The sequence below is a fragment of the Schistocerca gregaria genome, chromosome 2 (assembly GCF_023897955.1).
Source record: "Schistocerca gregaria isolate iqSchGreg1 chromosome 2, iqSchGreg1.2, whole genome shotgun sequence".
NCBI classification, from domain to species: Eukaryota; Metazoa; Arthropoda; class Insecta; order Orthoptera; family Acrididae; genus Schistocerca; species Schistocerca gregaria.
The window spans coordinates 458,860,165-458,879,694 of record NC_064921.1 but is presented as its reverse complement, the minus strand read 5'-3'; the positions used below and the strand labels follow the sequence as shown (position 1 = coordinate 458,879,694).

Below are 19,530 nucleotides of genomic sequence, written 5' to 3'. Positions count from 1 at the left end.
CACATGCTAAATTGAGAATGGCTAATGTATCATGTACCAGTTTTAATGCCTTAAAAACTTTGTGCATGTTTTACTCAGTCATTGTACACGGCTTTGATTCGTAGTGTCTTGTGATGTTCTGGGCATTTTGCTTTATTTTATAGCATGCGGGAGAATTACAAATGTCAGTGCAAAAGAACACTCTGAACCTCAAAGTGAAGGTCATGAAAGTCTCCGAACATTTACATCTGATTAGAAATAACACATGTGCATTTGTAACTCTGATTACTTTAGGGACCTAATTATTCATTCCATCGTATCATAAGCATGGACAAATTACCTAGTTTAGTGCTAAAGAGGGGTCATTTCTACTTTTGACATCATATTTGACATTACTGCCATCATTCATTGGCTTAATGAAAAATTAGTGGATGGCACACAGTCAAGGAATCGTTCCCAATCAAGATCAGTATGCTGGTAGAAAACTACTGAGAAAATGTGTCCCAGTATTAAGTAATTCAAACACTTTACAAAGGGATCATAACTGTTTGCCAAATGTGAGATCAGAAACAGAGTTTGCAGGGTTTGGTTATGAGTTGTCGGTGATATACAATTTCAGTCTTATTTCAGGTAAAAACAGGCAGAACTAAACATTCCTGCCAACGACAATAATATTAATCATTAATGATTCCTGCCAATGGTAAGACTGTTACTGTCAATCTGAAACAAAATTAGTATTACAAGAAACAGATATTTAAAAACCCAGTTTGTCAATCTGAAAATTTAAGAATGATTAGATTCTGATCCATTATTGTGATACTAAGAAATGCATCCTAGAGCAATATGCAATCTAGTCAACTGATCAAAAGTTAATGCCAATGTCCGAGAAACTGTGAAAGGGTCTCAACTACCATGATTCACACATTGATTTGTAACTTACTTCTCTCACCAACATTAATCACTATGAAACTAAAAGAGTAAAATTTCTCTGTGATGATTTTTCACACTGAGAAGTGGATTAGAGGGCAAGTCAGTGCACTGAAAATGTGTGTTTGTCATTTGGGAATACTTGTCTGTCTTTGGCCATGATCTTTCATTGGCAAAAAGAATTCAGACACAAAAGAAAATCTCTTGCAGATAATAGTTTTCAGGTATTTATACAATAGTTAATCTCAAAGACATTTTAAATTCTGTTTATATTTTTCTCATGTGGCTTTGTACTTCAAAAGTGCACTTTACCTTCTAATTGTGCTTTCTTGGGACATTCTTAGGCCTATACCTGCAATGCGATGTAACTAAAAAAGTTCAGTCTATGGTAGCTGTCAACTGCCTGCAAAAATCTAACAGCATACTTCTCTGGAAGATTCAGCTTTCCCTTTATATCAGAAAATAATGATCCACTGTTGTCTGGCATACTTCCTATGGACCACCCTGTTCATCACAGAACCAAGTAGAAAGTCACAAAAGAGGTAGACAAGACATCAGTAACACTTTGAACACAAAGTCACGTGGAAACAAGTTCTACATTGATCCAATTATTCTGAATCAGGTTCCTAGGAATCATTACATTTAAAGACCAGAATACAGAGTTCCCACTGATGTTTGTTACCTGCCAATAACCATTTGATGGCAAGGCACCAACCTATCAATGTTGCAACTTTGTACAGTTAAAAATTGGACTTTTTAAATTGTTTAACATAATTGGTTTGAGTGTGCTGTGTCCTCCTGCCAGTGTATGCGAGTGTGAGTGCGCCAAGTGTAGTGTAGTCACACCTGTGTACTTCAATCACTTGACAACTGTATCAGCATGGGCCAGCCACAAAAGGCCACCTGTAGGAAGCATGCACACAGCACGATCTCCACTGCACAGCCTACCAATGACTTGCACCTATATATATGCGCAGAATGATGCTGACTCACCCTCTCTATGTTCTTTATGTAGTACTGCTCACATCAGTTGTTCTGCGTATCACTTGTGTTGCACCTTTTATACGATTCTTGTCTTGGTACGTGTGGAGTCATGATAGGCTTATTTCTATTATTGTTCAGAGGTTTTTGAATAAAGCCATATTTGTGTTACTTGGATCAGTTTTGTGTATTACTTGGTTACTAAGTAACTGGTGGTGAGTTTGCAACAGTTACCGCATGTGCAGTCTTTTAAGTACAGTTTGTCACGTTTAGTCATTATGGATGCCGTGCTGCTGGCCCCGACTGAATAGCTTATTTAGGCAGTGACCACTATGTTGACTTCCATTAACACACAGCGTACCACTCCACCAATCCATACACCAATTTTTCTCCATATGATCTTCCAGTTGAGGATTGGGAAGTTTGTGAGAAAAGATTTGGGAAGCATTTTTTGGCTTTTGGTGTGAAAGACTCGAATTTGTGCAAAGCCTTATTCCTCTCATCGATTACACTTAACATGTATCAATTACTGTGTTAGCTTGCCCCTTTACAAGAATCGATAGCTCTTTCTTTTGATCACATGTGCAGTTTATTGTCCAACTACCATCGTAAACGAATGCATGTCATAGCGGCATGAGTTGAATTCTACGGTGCCACAAGAAACCAAACCAGTCATACTGGGTAGCTGAACATAATGGCTTTAGCCGTAAGTGTCAGTTTTTACTGATGCTCATAATGACTCTTATGCACACACTATGGTGTGTGACAATGATCTGTTTAGCTCTGAACAAGCAAATACACCAAAAGGCTTTACTCTGTGGAAACCACCCTTTGGCAGAAGTTTTGCAAATAGCATAATCTTCTGACATTTCCCGCGCAGCGGGTAACCAAATTGAACCATGGGGCGACATGGTAGTTATGTCACAATATGTGCCCAGCAGGACGACAGATAGCTTGCACAAGGAGGTGGCAGTGGTGGTGGTAAAATGTGGACCCAGTGCTTAGCAGACCAAAACTGGCCCAAGCATCTGCGACCACCACAGAGCCAGCATCAGCGTTCTCTGTTTCTGTCTTGTCCTTACTATTGTGTCCTGCACGAACATTCAGCGTGACCTGAGCACTGGGCTACTTGTAATGCTTGCCAGAAGAAAGGCCGCATTGCCTCCACATGTCATACACCAAAGGTTGCTCAGGATATGAATATGGATGTAAACTGTGTGACTACATCCCAACCAAAAACAGTAACAAGCCAAGTTGTCTATCACGTTGTGTGTTTTTCGCCAAGTGCTCCGGTTGCAAGTTAACATTACAGAATACTCAAACCTATGTGAGTTTAGACTGACAGCCGCTTAACACCAGTCAGGCAGAAGCTGTTCAGTCATAACAAACAGAACATTGTGCTGCTGAGATAATTTACATATTTGCCTCTTACAAGTCAGTGATTCATTCTATTACATTTTTTGTGGCTGCTGATGCCGGTGTTGAGAACTTTTTCAGGATGGACATATTTCAGGCATTTGGATTTTTCATCCTGTGTCCGATCAGGTACCGTGTTCTCAATTGGAAACACTGTGTGAGGAGTTTCTGGACTTCTTTGGGAGTTATAGGTTGTGCTAAGAATTTTTCTGTTCCTATTTCTTTGAAATCCCTATCTGAGCCCCATTTTTGTTGTGTGTGTCCTATTCCTGTCACCTTGAAAGATCAACTGACAACAGAATTGCACGGACTTCAATCTCCAGGAGTGGAGTAATCTGTTACGGCTAGTCCACAGGTTGTAGTCCAAAAACTGTCGGGGAAACTTCGCATCTGTGGCGACTTCAGTATTACCGTCAATTTGGAGTCGATCGTGGATACGTATCCTCTTCCATGCCAGGAGAAACTGTTGGAAAAAATATCAGGTGGCCTGTAATTCTCTAAAATTGATCTGTCTGAAGCATATCTGCAGGTCCCTATGAACAAAGAGTCTCGGCAAGTTCTGGTTTTCAATGCCACTTTTGGTCTCTATCAATATTTGGGCCTTCCTGTTGGTGTGGCTAGTGGTCCTGCTATTTTCCAACAACTTTTAGAGCAACTGCCTATGTCTGTCCCAGGCTGCATTAATTATTTGGATGACACTATCATGAGCTCCTCCATGGCCCATCACTTGAAAAATTTGCACATTTTGTTTTCTGTCTTACAGTCTGCAGGCTTATAATGTAACTTCACAAAATCTCTGTTTTCAACCTTCTATTGTTTATTTGGTGTTTGAGGTCTCCTGGGATGGGGTTTGCCCTCTGCCAGACCACATTCTGCTGTTATGTCTATGCCTTGCCCCTTGTCCACAAAAGAGTTTCACACCTTCCTAGGGTAGATAGCCTACTACCATAAATTCCTGCCACACCTAGCAGCCATATTGGCCCACCCAATGTATGCCTTATTATAAAAGAACTTACCTTTTTGCTCAAGCCCAGACCGTGAACAAGCTTTTCAAATGTGGAATTTCAAACTACTCTCAGCTACATTCACTCTGGACCAGCACATAGTTTTGGCTATGGACACCTCACAGTAAGACCTCAGCACAGTCCTAGCACACCGATATGCCAACAGCTCTGAATGACCTGTTACTTGCACCTCTAAATCTTTCACTACAGTCCAGTAGTGTTACTCTTACGTGGAAAAAGAGGTTCTTGCCAGAATCTATGCTCTCCAGAAATTTTATGTTTTTCTTTCTTTTCTTTTTTTTCTGTACAGCTCCAAGTTTCAGCTTATGAATGTCCATAAACCATTGGTTTCCTTTTTTAACTCACACACTTCCTTGCCTGACAAACTAGCACACTGTCTACAATGCTTGGCCCTGTTCTTGTCTCATTACATTTAAAAAATCTATTTTTGACCTATGTCTGAACATGGTAATGTGGATGCCTTGTCCCATCTATCTGTGGGTCCTTATCTTGACTTTGATTGTGAAGAATTACTTTGCTTCCATCTTGATATTGAAATTCAGGCTGTGATGAAGCGGTTCCCAATTACAAGCTCGTGCATAGTAGCTGTCATTGCCACAGACCAAGTTCTCTGACAGGTAGTTCGGTTTGGTCAATACAACTGGCCAGATAAATTGCCAGGTCGGTCTTGGGATCCCCTGCACAAATATTTTTCCTACTGGATTGCATCTCAGTCTTTGACGGTGTTTTGCTGTTGTCCGCGGAAGCTCTATCTCCCTGAGTAGTCATTCATGCCATGTTATGGCAAATGGTTCTACACCTTCTCCGTCAGGGACATTGGGGGAGTTTCATGCACTAAACTGTTAGCTAGGAAACATGTTTTTCACCTAGGGATTAATGGCGAAACTCTCCGTTTTGTTGTGGCTTGTTAGTAATGTGCCCAACAACGGGCAGCTTCCAGGGTGTGTCTGCCCCCCTGGCCCGATCCACACTAGCCATGGGAATGCATTCATATAGACTCTGCAAATCCCTTCTTGAATTCCTATTGGTTCTTGGTTGTGGATGCACATTTTGCCAGTTTTCTTACATCCTCCAGTGCACGTCGATGTCAGCTGAGGTCACAATTCACACGATTTTGAGGGTCTTTTTCTACTGATGGGTCACCATGTACTTTAAGTTTCCAATAAAGGGTCCCAATTCATTTCTCACACCTTTCAGCTGTTATGTTCCCGTCATGGCATCAGTCATGTTATGGCTCTGCTATTCCCCACTCAATCAAATGGCGAGGCAGACTGACTAGTGCATACTTTCAAGTACCAAATGGAAAAGTTCCCTGTGGATTCTTCAGCAGACAACACTCTTCTCCGTTTTCTGGGCACCTATCGCTTCACATCTACGGGGGAGTGGAGCCTGGGTGACTTGCTTCAGAGCTGGCAGCCATGCACAGTCCTCCACCTTCTGTGGGCTGCACTGCACCTGCCGCAGTTGGGTTCATCTGGCCGCTTAGTGCTGGGATTGGCAGTGTGGGCATGAGGTTTCGATTGCCAGTCCAGGTGGATACCAGTCACTGTTGTTTGGCTGGAGATAAAGTCTTTGAGATACCTGTAAGGCCGATAGGCTGGCGATGCACCACTCTGATCAGTTATGCCCCCACTCTCCGCCAGAGGCTACCAGTTCATGGTTAAGGCTCCCGTTGCCGCAGCCTGTCCTGCGACCTCCACCTCGAGCCTGTCATCATCTGCTGCGGAGCCAAGCCAGTCTCACTGGCTGCCTCACTCACAAGCGGCACCCTGGGGTTCCAGCTCTCGCGTTACGGGCACAGATCCATTTCTGGCCTTGGGTCTGCTGTCGCAGCCTGCTGTTCTGATTGGGCTGCCTCCACAAGCGCCCTCACCATTATCGCTTCAGCCATTATCACCAGTGGGTCCATCTCCATCTCTTCTGCAACGGGACCTGCCTGCTGAGGATGATACAGATATGGCGATGGTACCATAACCCTGTCATCCCATGTGTGCCCACTGCCTTCGGGCGTTCCTGCATTTTGGCACATTCTGGCCCTACATCCGAGGCCCGCCGCATGCTTCATCCCACCATCACCGTCAGCACCGGCTGCTGCTGCTCCGGATGCAATGGAAGCGTCCCTAGTCAGACTGCTGAAGTCTCATCCATTGCCTTTGCAAACGTTTTCGCACAAGGGAGAGGCGTGCTGTATCCTGCTATTGTGTGTACGTGTGCGAGTGTGCTGAATGTAGTGTCACCACGTGTGTGTGTACTTAAATCAACAGCCAACTCTGTGAGGGCCGGCCACTAGAAACCACCAGCAGGAAGCATTCACATGGCACCATCTATCCGTGACGCATGCCTATATATGCATGGAGCAGCACTGACTCACCCTCACTATGTTCTTTTAATTTGTACTGCTCACAACAGTTGTTCCATGTATCACTTATGTTGCATCTTCTATATGGGTCTTTTGTCTCATTTCGTGTGAAGTCACGAGAGGCTTATTTCCATTGTTGAATAAGGCCATATTTGCGTTACTTGTATTGGTTTGGTGTATTACTTGTTTACTACATGATACTTTATGTAAATGACCTCTACAGGAAGCTGAGCATCAGCCAGCTCTCCCTCTTTTCTAGCTTCCTTTTCCAAATATGATAAATTTTAGCAAAATGAATCTGAATAAAATTATTTTATCTATATATCACCTATCAGTATGTACATTCTTCAAGCTCTTCGACCAGTCACTGCTCCTTCAAAAATGTTTTTTACTATGAATTACGTTCTCATTCAGAAAACTATCCAATTAGTGTTTAAAAAAGACGAAGTAGCAAAAGTAAATACAAAGAAAAATCAAAAGAAAATTGGCTGAATTACTATGAGAGATCATTAGGTTGCATTTAATTCAGAAATTAAAATTCTCTTTGTAAATATGGACTGATTTTCTTTTGAGAGACAGAGAAAGGAGTGCAATGCAAATTTACTGATTAAATCTCCCTACTTCCAAGTTCTGTAATTGATGAAATATTACGTTCAATCCTATTATTGTTTAGAGGAACTGGTGAAATAAAAAAATCATGAAAAAGCTCATGAAATAAACTGTAAGAAGATGTGAAACAAGAGATGACAACAGAATAAGCAAGTAGCAGTAATAAAAACCAAGTAAAGGTGATGGAGATAAGAAGAGCAAAAGATACAAATGCAACTCTTAAAATTTCCAGGTGATGCTACAGACAGACTGCTGCCTACTAAACATAAATAAGTCAATAATTTACAATCACAGATCTCAACATTAAAAATTAAAGTTGTAAATATTCTTTCTTGGCAGCTCTAGGACAATCTCTGCAAATAATTTGGACAAATTTTTCAACGTACTCACTTTTACAAGGAATGTCACTGAAATATTTACTTTCTGAAAACTTTTGAATTACATCAAATCTCGACATGCTTACCACTTCAGACGCATCACAAGGCAAACTCTCAGAATAAAAGTCGCTCTCACTACCACTCGAACTGTCATTCAGCCCACACTGAAGGAGATCTGCAACAGGAAAGTACTTTTCAATTGATACTGTGTGCTTCATTTGCATAAGATATAATCTGAACAACCAGTTTAATACATTTGAAAACACATTGTGCAACAGACTGCTTAAATATAATAACCATATATCTTGGAAATACTTCTCATTAAATTATAGCCTTTAGTTCTTCCAGTTTATGATAGAATCAGGAAACGCAACAGCAATATTTACTGAAAATTCAGTTAAAGGCTACAACAACATAGCTATACCAAGTTAATAACTAAATTAGAACTAACTTATTAAACAAGCAAAAATTATATGGACTATTTATTCGAATGGCACAGCACTTCTTTTTGTATGTTAAATCAAGTTTTTCTTCTCACTAGTATTTCCATTATCTCTTTCTTTGCTAATTAACTTGACAATTGTCAAATAGTGTTGTAAATGCTATCAAGTAACCTAAGAATGCAGTGACACTTTTCAAAAATGGGAACAAAAGTCCTTAATGCAACCTATAAATTTCTTATATATTTTAAACCATATTTTCCATTGTCTGTGAAACCTTGGAAGGTAGTGAAATCAATACTTGGTCAAAAGTTATGACAAAGCAGAGTGTACACAGGTAAAGGCACTTGACTTGCATTTATAAGTAGCTTGCTAATCCACATCCAGCCATCCTAATTCAGTTTTTTCCATGACTGACCTAAATGTATTATTGTGCATGCTGAGATGGTTCATTTGAAAGGGACACAGCTAAATTCCTTCACAGTTGCTGTACCTGAGCTTCTGCTTCAGTTCTAAAGACCATGTCATCAACAGAACATTAACAGAGCAAATGTGGTAAACCTGAAAGATGATGATATATTTTTGAAAAGTTTCTGTGAGCCAAATGCACCCTAAATTCCAATTACAGTTTAAAGAAATCACATAAAACTTAAATATGAATGGCTGGATGGGGATCTGAACTCCATTCCTTCTCCCAAATGCAAGTCCAGTGTCTTGACCACAGCACCACCTACCAGAAATAAAATTTCTTGGATGTGTCATTCATGGTGTAAAATCTGCCAATGAAAATTTCCTTTCTGTTAAGTATAAACAGTCACTGAGAGGCAGAAAGAAAATGCCAATGAAAGTGATAAACACCATGCAATACTTGAAACTATGGAAAGTACTAACAGTGAGTTATTCAGGGATTTACTTAACATTTATTTGTGAGCATAAGCCCCGATTTGAGAAAACTGTATCACTTTCAACAACAAGATCTGACATGCAAGTGCCACAATAATGTGAGATGTTTCAAAAGTTCTGTTAGAAGATCACAATGGAAGCAGAGATATAACTACACTGGAAAACAAAAGAAAACACCAGCTGTTGTACACTTTACATTTGGTAATAGTAATTTTGAGGGGAGGTGTGGGAAATTCTCAGTTACTTACAGCATTGATGCCCAAGTGGTCAAGTCATCAGCTACAAAGAATTAGAGAAAAACACCTTAAAATTAAGAATTTATCACCTTAAAATTAAGAATTTATGCAAGTGCTTCTTGCAGTCTATCAATTAATGGCGAAATAAAATACATTTAATTAATTGACATATTGATAAATAGTCTGTAGCTGATTACTATATAGAGGTGATGAACATAATGAAATGGTAATTCCCATTATCTGATCATACATTTCTCCACTATTACACTGTATGAGTGCAATTTCAATCTGGTTATATAATTTGATAATTTACATAGTATTTTTTTGTGAACAGGTCTATTTCAATATGTGTTTTATTGATACAACTGAAATAGATTGTACAGGTTGTTAGGGCACATCAGCATAAATAAGTCTTTCAATTGTGATATCTCAATCTGTACAAACAGAATAATGATGAGTATTGTAAATGTATATTTGTTACTATGGATACTTAAATAAGTAATCACTTACCTGGAGATGTTATTTTATTGTGCTATCAGTACAGTAAAATGTGTGTGTCTCAACTTTAGTACAGGGTTTTACTGTTCACAAATTCTGACCAACAGAAGTGTGCACATAATAAACACAGGGACGGTCAAAAGAATACGACAAGAACACTGCTTTTCTCAACATACAACATACTTCAGCACAAAAATTCAACAAGGATATGATTTGTTTTGTTATCATTATTATTGTTGTTGATTCAAGCTGTTGCTCTATGGCTTTTCATTTCATAACTGTTCCTCTATCATACAAATAACAGTAACACACAAGACAGTACATTACTTCATGAATAATTCATATATTGGGGTTTCTGTAATATCTCCTTACCAACTGCAGATATTTTTAAAGGATGTTACTGTAGGTTCACACTGGTCTGAATACAAATCCATGTCTTGAGGTATTTATGAGAAAGGGGAATAAAAATATTAAAAACTTACACCCACTTTTAACCCTGTGCACATGTGCAAGGTTTATTAATGCTCAGACACTGCTAAAATAGCTAGATAGACAATCTTAGTTAAAACCACATTTGCTCTCTCTCATTCTCATTAATCCCTACCTGCAAAAAATGATTAATGTAATAGAAAGGCTAAAATAGTAACACAGAGATGTGCAGCAGGCCAATTACTTACACAAAAGACATGGCTGGACCTCTCTAGCGTTCTAGGGAATGAATTGGACATTACACAATCTTAATATTTGTAGTAACTTTCTCATACTGTCAGGTAAATAGATTGCATACCTCTGCCTCTAGAATGAACATAAACCACAGTCAACTAATGTGGTGTACACCACACACTGATGCACTCCTCTCGCTTGGACCAAACAGCCATGCATCATCAAAATATGACCTATGTGTAGACATGTGACAAGTATGTCACCTCATCTGTGTGACTGGAAAGAGGTTCATCATGGCCACGTCAGTGATTTTACTAGCCATAGCTTATTATCATAATTTCCAGTCATTCTTTCTCCCATCCAAGACTCCTTACCTCAAAAGTGAAGGGAACGGCACACTGAACCAAATGATTATCACGTGCCTCTTTGGATAGCACATCTGTTAAAACATTTCCTTGGATTGTCATGTGCCCTGGTACCCAGCAACATGACAGGTCATCTCCAACCTCTGTTGGCAGTGAAGGTAGTCCTGGAATTCTAAATTACTTCATCTGTTAGCTACAAGCATTGTAGAGATTGAAAAGGACTTTTTTTTAAGTTGGAGCAGATGGAAAACTATTTAGCATGAATACATCTAATCTGCTCTAGTGTCATCAAAATTGTGTGTAGCTCTGAATTAAATACAGAAAATTCATTTGGTAGACTTATCTAGACGACACAATCAGGGACAACCATAGAACAGCCAAGAGACCCCAGCTCATACTCACTTGTGAATACAGGTATATAGTTTCCGCTCATTTAAAATTTTGTAGCATTTTGAATTAAAACCTATGCCATATTACAGCCTCTCCCTTACATCACAAAATTAAAATTACAGGAAGAACACAGAATAAATATATGTAGAAGGACACTTTGGAGTTGCCCTAGAATAGTTTTTCTTATAAGTACTTATGATGATGATGATGATGATGATGATATTTGGTTCGTGGAATGCTCAACTGCGTGTGTATCAGTGCCTGTACAAATTCCCAATATTTTCACTGTCCAGTCTCGCCACTTCCACAAATAATGATGAAAATGATATGTGCAGCACAAACTCCCAGTCTCCAGGTGAAGAAAATCCCTGTTCTTACAAGTACTCTCATGCATCAATTTTATGTCAAAAAATATTCTTATACAATACAGAGCTGCCTACACAGCAACCCTGTAATATAGCCAAATCCAGCAGGATTATGTTTGTGACAGCAGAGTGATACCTCCTCAACCTGTACTGAGAGAGTATAAGGAGATTCCTGGTATTTAGCTCCCAAAATAAGCAAGGTGTGACCATATATTCCAAGGAATTTCCCAGACAACCCATTACAGTAACTCTACTGATGCATGTTTGGTTCTTTCATGGTTTAAGAAATGGGTGGTAATTACAGGGAGCACACTGTAATCCTTTGTCAAACATGAATGTCAATAGCTGCTTGGATGCCTGTAACCAGAGGGATAGTAGAAAAGTGGTATGTGTTATTTACAAACACAGCCACCCAGCTTTTGGCTATTCCCCATAAAAGTGACCCTAACAGTGGAAGGTACAGCACCACAGGAGCATCAGTGACTTTGGTGTTCACTCATTTCATTTCAATTCAATTTATTGCCATGAATTTTACACATATTATCTGGAAACTCTAAACAGGTGATACACATTCAATAATCATAGTGACATACAATATTTATTATGTATACAGTAACAAGTTATGTTAACAGAACCACTGAGAATATAATGTAGTAATAAAACAGAACACTGAAAATAAGAATTAAAAAACAAATAAAATGAAAGGAATTAACCCAAGTTCCAAGTGAGCAACTCCCAGCTTATAGTATGTGATTTCCTGCTGGCAGCCTCAGAATAATTCAAGGTTTGCCAACTAACACACTGTACAAACTTCTAAACCTAACATTGCTACACTATTCCACAACACACACCCTTGTACGCGGATGTCTCCACAATCTCAAATTCTATGCATACCTGTTTGGGCAGCGATACCATTCATCCCCCCCCCCCCCCCCATCTCTCTCTCTCTCTCTCTCTCTCTCTCTCTCTCTCTGTGTGTGTGTGTGTGTGTGTGTGTGTGTGTGTGTGTGTGTGTGTGTGTGTGTGTTTGTTTTCTCTCTTAATTAAATTTGTGTGTGCCTATCATAGTTATAATGGAAGATGTCTTAATGTCTTATTTGATATCCAGAGTGTCCACCTGATCTCAAAGACAATGTTAAGCATTTGTCTTTTACATATTCTATGTGCAATCATATTAACTTAGTCCACAAGTTTTGGTCACTTGGTCATTTACAATTATTTGTAAATCACAGTCTAATTATGTGCAGTCTCTCTTCATCTGAAAATGGAGGCAACTCAATAAGACATGATCAGCAGAACCTTCCTCTCCACATTCAAAGATTGGAGTCTTACCACATCCCCCTCAAAGCAAATGCTGAGGATATGGACTGTGAGCTGTTGCAGGTGCACCATACCTCAAGTAGGGCAATGTCACGCACTTTGAGCTGTAAACCTGTCGTGTAGTGCTTCTAGTGTCTCAGTCATACTATCATTCAACTAACATCCAGGCTCATAACTATCTTTTATCGGTAATGAGTTCCTGTGATCTCATACACACAATTATGTTTTTCACACCATAGCCAATGCAGCACTGCTCTGTAACGTACCACAATATCCATCACATTTATCCCAAGGATCACCAGCAAACCCTCAACAGATGCAGTGCAAAAGACATCAGTGGGCCTCAGAAATACGCTCCACTGATTTGTCACAGTATTGTTTTGTAGCTGCCTACTCAAAGACGATCTGCCCCAGATGCTGGTGGTCAAGCCCACAATGGCATTAAAGATAGCTATGTGATGTGACCGCACCACGTGCAATAGTAATTTATAGTCACCAGTGCGCAATCTTTTGCACAATTTCAGCCAACTTCTGAGTACCATGTCTTACACAGTCTAGGAAGCCACTTTTCTTGTTTAGAAGAATGCCTACATCTACAAACAGTGCTGGGCTTTACAGGGAGTCCATCGAGCCTCAGAGAAGGATTACTGGTAGAGAAAGTCTCCCATTCAGCAGTATGTACTTGGTTTTATGAACAGCTATAATCAGTTCATTGCTCTTGCACCAAAGTTGCATCTGAGTAAGCACACTACATAAGTCTCACCCTGGAGTCTGTAGACACAAGTACTAGGAAGTCATCTGTGTGTGCAACTGCACTAACAAATGTAATAGGAGTTCGATACTGAGATCCCACAACAATGGAGCACTTATGGAGCACTGAGGACAGCCTTTGGTAATCTTTTTGACTAGCCTGACATACCCAGCAAGCCTCTAGATGCTAAGTCACCTAGATTAATTAGTGGTGTGTAACACTGACTTTATAGTCTGCAGTGTCTACTAAAGTGGCAACAGGTCTGTCACACAAAGCTAGAGTTAGGTTTCGGACTCAACCAGTTCATGTTCCTTTACTTTGTTTTTTGCTCAGCTTTTGATTATGAAGGTGGTGATTTAACCACTGCACTAATAGATTTGTCTTTATCTGTTCCCTGCATAAGTGTGGCTTACTGTGCATTATTTTTGAGTGTGGGCTTCATCAGCACCTTTCAAGAGTTAATCGGTTTTGTAGCTATTACATTTCTACAAGTGTGTTTGCAGGTGCTTTTATTCTCTTTTTCATTACTGGTCTTAGTCTGCCTCAACATGATAATTTTCTATATCAGATTTTTCATTGTGCCTATAGAGACAGGAAGGTAGATGGCTGCTGTAACTTACAGGTACATTTTGCTTCATTGCAAGGTACTTGGTTGGTCACTTTTAAATTCAGTTTCTTCTCCTCCATGTAAACGGGAAAATCTCAACTCCAAACTGTAACACAATTATCTAAAAAGAGATTGGCAAGGATGACTTATCTGTAGATAAATGCTGTTGAAATACATTTGGGAAAACCAGGTGCATCAAAACTCAAAAACAAGTGTAGCTGTCTTTTGTAGTTTTCCACTGACTTTTCCACAGTATTTACATGACTCAGTCAACTTGTTATTCTTACTTTAATTCACTACTGTCTAGGTCCATTATGTCACTGTAAGGCACAACATCTTTACTCGAATTCAAGGTGCTGGGCTGCTCTATCATGAGTGGGTACACACTAAGCAGTTGCACATTCAACAACAGTGTTTATTGCCCTACTGTACTCTTATTAAGGAGGCATTTCACCAATTTTAAATTTCCTGCTACGTCATGAAAGACCTGTCACAGCTTCTCTTAATGGTTTGGCAGCTGATTTTGGTGTTGCATCACACCATCTTTAAGCATCTCTATTGTACCAAGTGATCATGTACATACCACATAATCATCATTATACATCTCGTAGATGGACATTGATTTTCTGTACCTTCTACAGTGTATATGGTGATGATTAGCCAGTATCCACATGATCCCTGGTAACTGAGGGGCCTGAAGATGGTGTCATGTAACACTGAAACTGACTGCAAATAAAACAACACCTACAAATACAGTTGAAGGTGTTATCCAGGCACTATAAAAACACAAAAACAGCTGTCATCCCACGATATATCAGGAGATGGATGTACCAAGATTACATAACAGAGGTGTGCCACAGGAGTCCCAGTGGTGTGCTTTAACAACTCTTTTCCCTCAATAACAATTCATGACATCAGTACATAGCACACCTTGAAATTGAGGTTTTTATTTCCATAGAGGTTTATACAAACTTTGTGCCCAAGCAATTAAGACAAGATCTTTGTTCACTGTGACATACAGTGTTGCACCAACATGATGCATGTTCATTGTTTAATCACACACAGAGCAGAGTGATGAAAAGCTAAGGTTTGCTGTGGTTGGCAGGGTTAAAAAATTACAATGTTTCAAAGTGTGTCATACTATCTTCTGGTAAAGTATCAAGATATTGCAGAAGTCATAATATTTATACCAGCAGTGTGGCCCCCTCCACCTGAATACGGGTGACTGGGTGTTATCCAGACAGCAAGGGGGGGGGGGGGGGGGGGGGGGGGGAAGGGCGAGAGATGAGGTTGCAGTGTTAGGGGTAGTGAGTGCATCATTTCCATCTCTCTCTGGGCATTTCCAGTGCTGGATGGTACGGAGTGCACTCATGTCGTACTGTCGCTAATTCCAAATTCCATGCCAAATTCAGTTGGTATCCTCCGCCCTTACTAACAAGATTCTTGTGACTCATTACAATGGATTCCTTAATAATGCTGCCTCAACAGTCTGTTGTCTGTCACAGCTTCTTGGTGTTTTGGAAGTCAAAGGTGTCATGTTCCCTGATGCTAAGCTCTGCTGCTGCTGATTCCTCTGTGTGTCCCAGTCATACATGCCTGAAGTGCTCCTCACAGTGTTTAGAAATACTGCAATTTGTTTGGCCAATGTATTGGTGGCCACATTCACAGGCACCACTGTATATTCTCACTACACTCAGTTTTACTGGGACTTTGGGAAAGTCAAGGTATTCTTTCATCTTATGCAGTGGTCAGAAGACAGCTTTTAAGTTAGATTTTTCAAGCTCCCTAACAATTTTGGCTGAGATCGGTCCCTAGTACAAAAGGAAAGCACATCTCATCTTCTTCCTCCCCTTCCCAGATTAATGTATCTTTTCTCTTCTTTAATGTCTCACTAATCTGTGCTTCATTGTACCCATCTTTGCAGAATACTTAGGAGCACATCAGTGATAGCAGAGAATAGCATACGGTAGAACACACCTTTGACTTTCAGAACACCAAAGTAATACTCTGAGCAATTGGTTATTGGGACAGCTATATAAAGGAATCCACTGAAACATGAATTCGTGAGAATCTGGTTGATACAGGCAAAGGGTTAACAGCAATACAACGAGAGTGTGACCAAAACCATCCAGCACATAAGATGCACCCAGAATGCCCAGACAGACATGTGAATGGGACATGTCACCCCTACCATTGCAAACTCAGCCACCCCCCCCACCCCCCCACCTGCCAGCCACACACCACGCAGTCATCCATAGCCAGTTGGAGGCAGTACACCACTAGTATAAATATTGCAACTTCTGCAATATCTCAACACTGACTAGAACATTATGAGTATGGCATTCTTTGATACGTCATGGTATTTTAACAGTGCCACCTGGCTTGAAACCCTACTCTTTCAAAACAATATATAGCACAAGAGTCTACACTCACACAAACACAGAGCTTTCAGTTACAGGGAACAGGTGGCACTCAGCAGACCCCAATTCAGAAATGTCAATTTCAATAAATCCATATCCAGTCAAAAGCAGTCGAGTTCCCTGAAGTGCTGTCATTTAGCATGACTTTAGAAGCATGTATTGGTTAACCAATGTCTCTGATACGATGAGCCTCCCCTCCCCCCCCCCCCACCCCCCCACCCCACACACACACAAACTGCTAGGTGCAAGAACTGCAGTAATTTACTATAATGCAGGTAATTACTACACTTGTCACAAGCTAACTAATAAGGCAACAATATTCACTCTTAGGGCACAAACAAAGTGTACCATATTCCTGTGTCAAATTATGAACACAGTGCCTCTTTTCAAAACGATAGTGTGCATCCTGTTCCACTACAGCAATTGTTAGTATTGGGAACTGTTACTACTTTAGCTAGTTGATTAGAAATGTAATAATTGTCAGAGTTACAGTAACCTACCATCACTCTTTCATCTAACACTTGCAGGTGAATAGAAAACATTATTTTACACATTTTTGTTCCTATAGCACACAAACAGTACATCTCAAATCACAGGTACCGATGCAAACCATTATTTACTCAATATCTTAAAAGGGTAATATAAAAGGCATTAATAAATGGACTCATATACTCTTTATTTATGAAGGAATGTTCCCAACTGCAGAAGATACCATTATGTATTTATTTCAATGTATAGAAATTGCTGCAAAATTACAAACTTACAGAAAAATAGAACAAACCAATAATGCCAAAACTACAGCCTTGTCCAACTGTTATATAGAAATATAATGGAGATGATTCCCACACTAAAGAAATCAGCAATGGTATGTATTATCAGAATTATAGGTAAATAATGCTATGTTGGTTCAAACAATGATACATTCTGACTACATTGTTGAATATCAATTTAAGATAATTTGTTTCCTAAATATGTTGGAACTACCATTAAGAATGACAATACTGTTTTTTGTTACATAAATTTAAAACATACAAAACCAGCATGCACATCATTCACTGGCCATTCTGTAACACCAATAAAACATAGTACCACAAGCTCAAGGAACAGAACAGAAAAAAACTGATACATTCTACACTCTTGTGATCTGTGAATGTAAGAGACAGGACCCGGTCATATTTAGTCCCTATCTTCAAAGTCAACATGTGTACATACAAAGGTATTTATCAGCTGACAACCTTTTAAACTTATCATTTCCACCCAGTCCTCCACACAATAAACTGTTGGTAACAACAAATGTGGTTACTGTAGAGAGTTACACACTTGGAAATATCACTTGAACATCATTACCTGCCTCAAGATGATCGAAAAGAGGAAAGAAAAGGTTACCAAGAGCACTCTCACTTCCGCTTGGAAGAAGCTTTGGCCGGAGTGTGTTATCGAATGTGACTCTGAGGTATTTGAGTCAGCAGCTGTGGAGCCTATAGTCAATGAGATTATGTCTGAAGTGAATAACACTGATATCGATGAGTTTGTGCAAGATCATAGCCAAGAAATGACCACCAAAAAGATTATGGAATTGCAGTGCACTTCACAGCAGAAAGTTGTGGAGAGGAGCTCTTCAAAGGAGGAGGAGGAGGAGGTGGCCATAACAGCAAAGCAACAATCATCTGACGCAGTACGAGATACGCTGAAAGCATGGGAATCGGTTGCACCTTACAGTGAAAATCATCACCCCAATAAAGCAGTGGTTCAGCGTGCTACAAATTTATTTGACGATAATGTTGCATTGTATTTTTGCCATATTTTGGAGCGCCGCCAGAAACAAATGACTATAGGTGGGTTTCTAATAAAAAAGAATAACTTATGTATTGCGAAAAACAAAGCTAAACTAAAAAAACTAAACTCCGCTCGAACAGGCCATGCAGCCCCAACGGTTCCATCTGACCACCGTGTCATCTTCAAACCACAGGCATCACTGGATGCAGATATGGAGGAGCATGTGGTCAGCACACTGCTCTCCTGGCCATATGTCAGCTTACGAGACTGGAGCTGCTACTTCTAAATCAAGTAGCTCATCTGCCTCACAAGGGCTGAGTGCACCCCACTTTCCAACAGTGCATGGCAGACCACATGGTCACCCATCCAAGTGCTAGCCCAGTCCGACAGCAAACTTCAGTGATCCGGCGGGAACTGGTGTTACTACTGTGGCAATGCCATTAGCATTGTTAATAATAAAGTACACCGTTTGACCACGATAAACGTGTCCAGATTGCAATCCAAATTGAGAAACGTTAACAAGCAAGATCAAACACTGAATATCCATCTGCCACAATAACGGATGCTTTGTGGATTACATTAGGCCACGTGGGCCACCTCCAGCCATAGTATTTATCATCAATATTGCCCCCTCCCCCCCCCCCCACACACACACACACTAGGACATCCATCAAAACTTCCTATGACATGTCTGTGCCATAATGTCAGTTCCATTATCAATGTGATGCCATGAGTCAGTCATATGTCTGGAGTGCTGCTTGAGCTCGTCTGTAGGGGAGTAGGTGCCAAGACTTGTTTACAGAGTGGCAGCAGTTCTGCCTTCAACTATGCTTCAGTGCCTTAATGCTTTACTTCTGCTGCCTTTTCTCATGTGGAGGAAGGTGGTGGTGGTGGTGGTGGTGGGTGAAAAAAGTGGTGCAGGGAGAGGCACTGGTTTCACCTCCTTTGACAGGATGGTGAGCAGGCTCATGTTTGTGTTTTGGGTCCATGTCAGCACATTGTGGACTGTCACAACTTGGCTGGTTCTCAAGTCACCACTGCAGCTGGTTCTCAGGTCAGATCAGATGCTTATGGTCACAGCCACAACGCCAAGGCTGTCACCTCCTCCTGTTGACAATGATGC

General features: G+C 40.2%; 1 protein-coding gene across 2 annotated transcripts in view; it reads right to left on the bottom strand.

Annotated features, from left to right (window-relative positions):
• Positions 1 to 19,530, bottom strand: part of LOC126325742 (putative ATP-dependent RNA helicase TDRD12) — a 445,014-nt gene that overhangs the window by 353,042 nt on the left and 72,442 nt on the right. For both annotated transcript variants that reach the window (XM_049995275.1, XM_049995276.1), the window contains exon 5: positions 7,760 to 7,848. In XM_049995275.1, the coding sequence (XP_049851232.1) occupies positions 7,760 to 7,848 (89 nt within the window). The remainder of the gene's footprint in view (positions 1 to 7,759; positions 7,849 to 19,530) is intronic.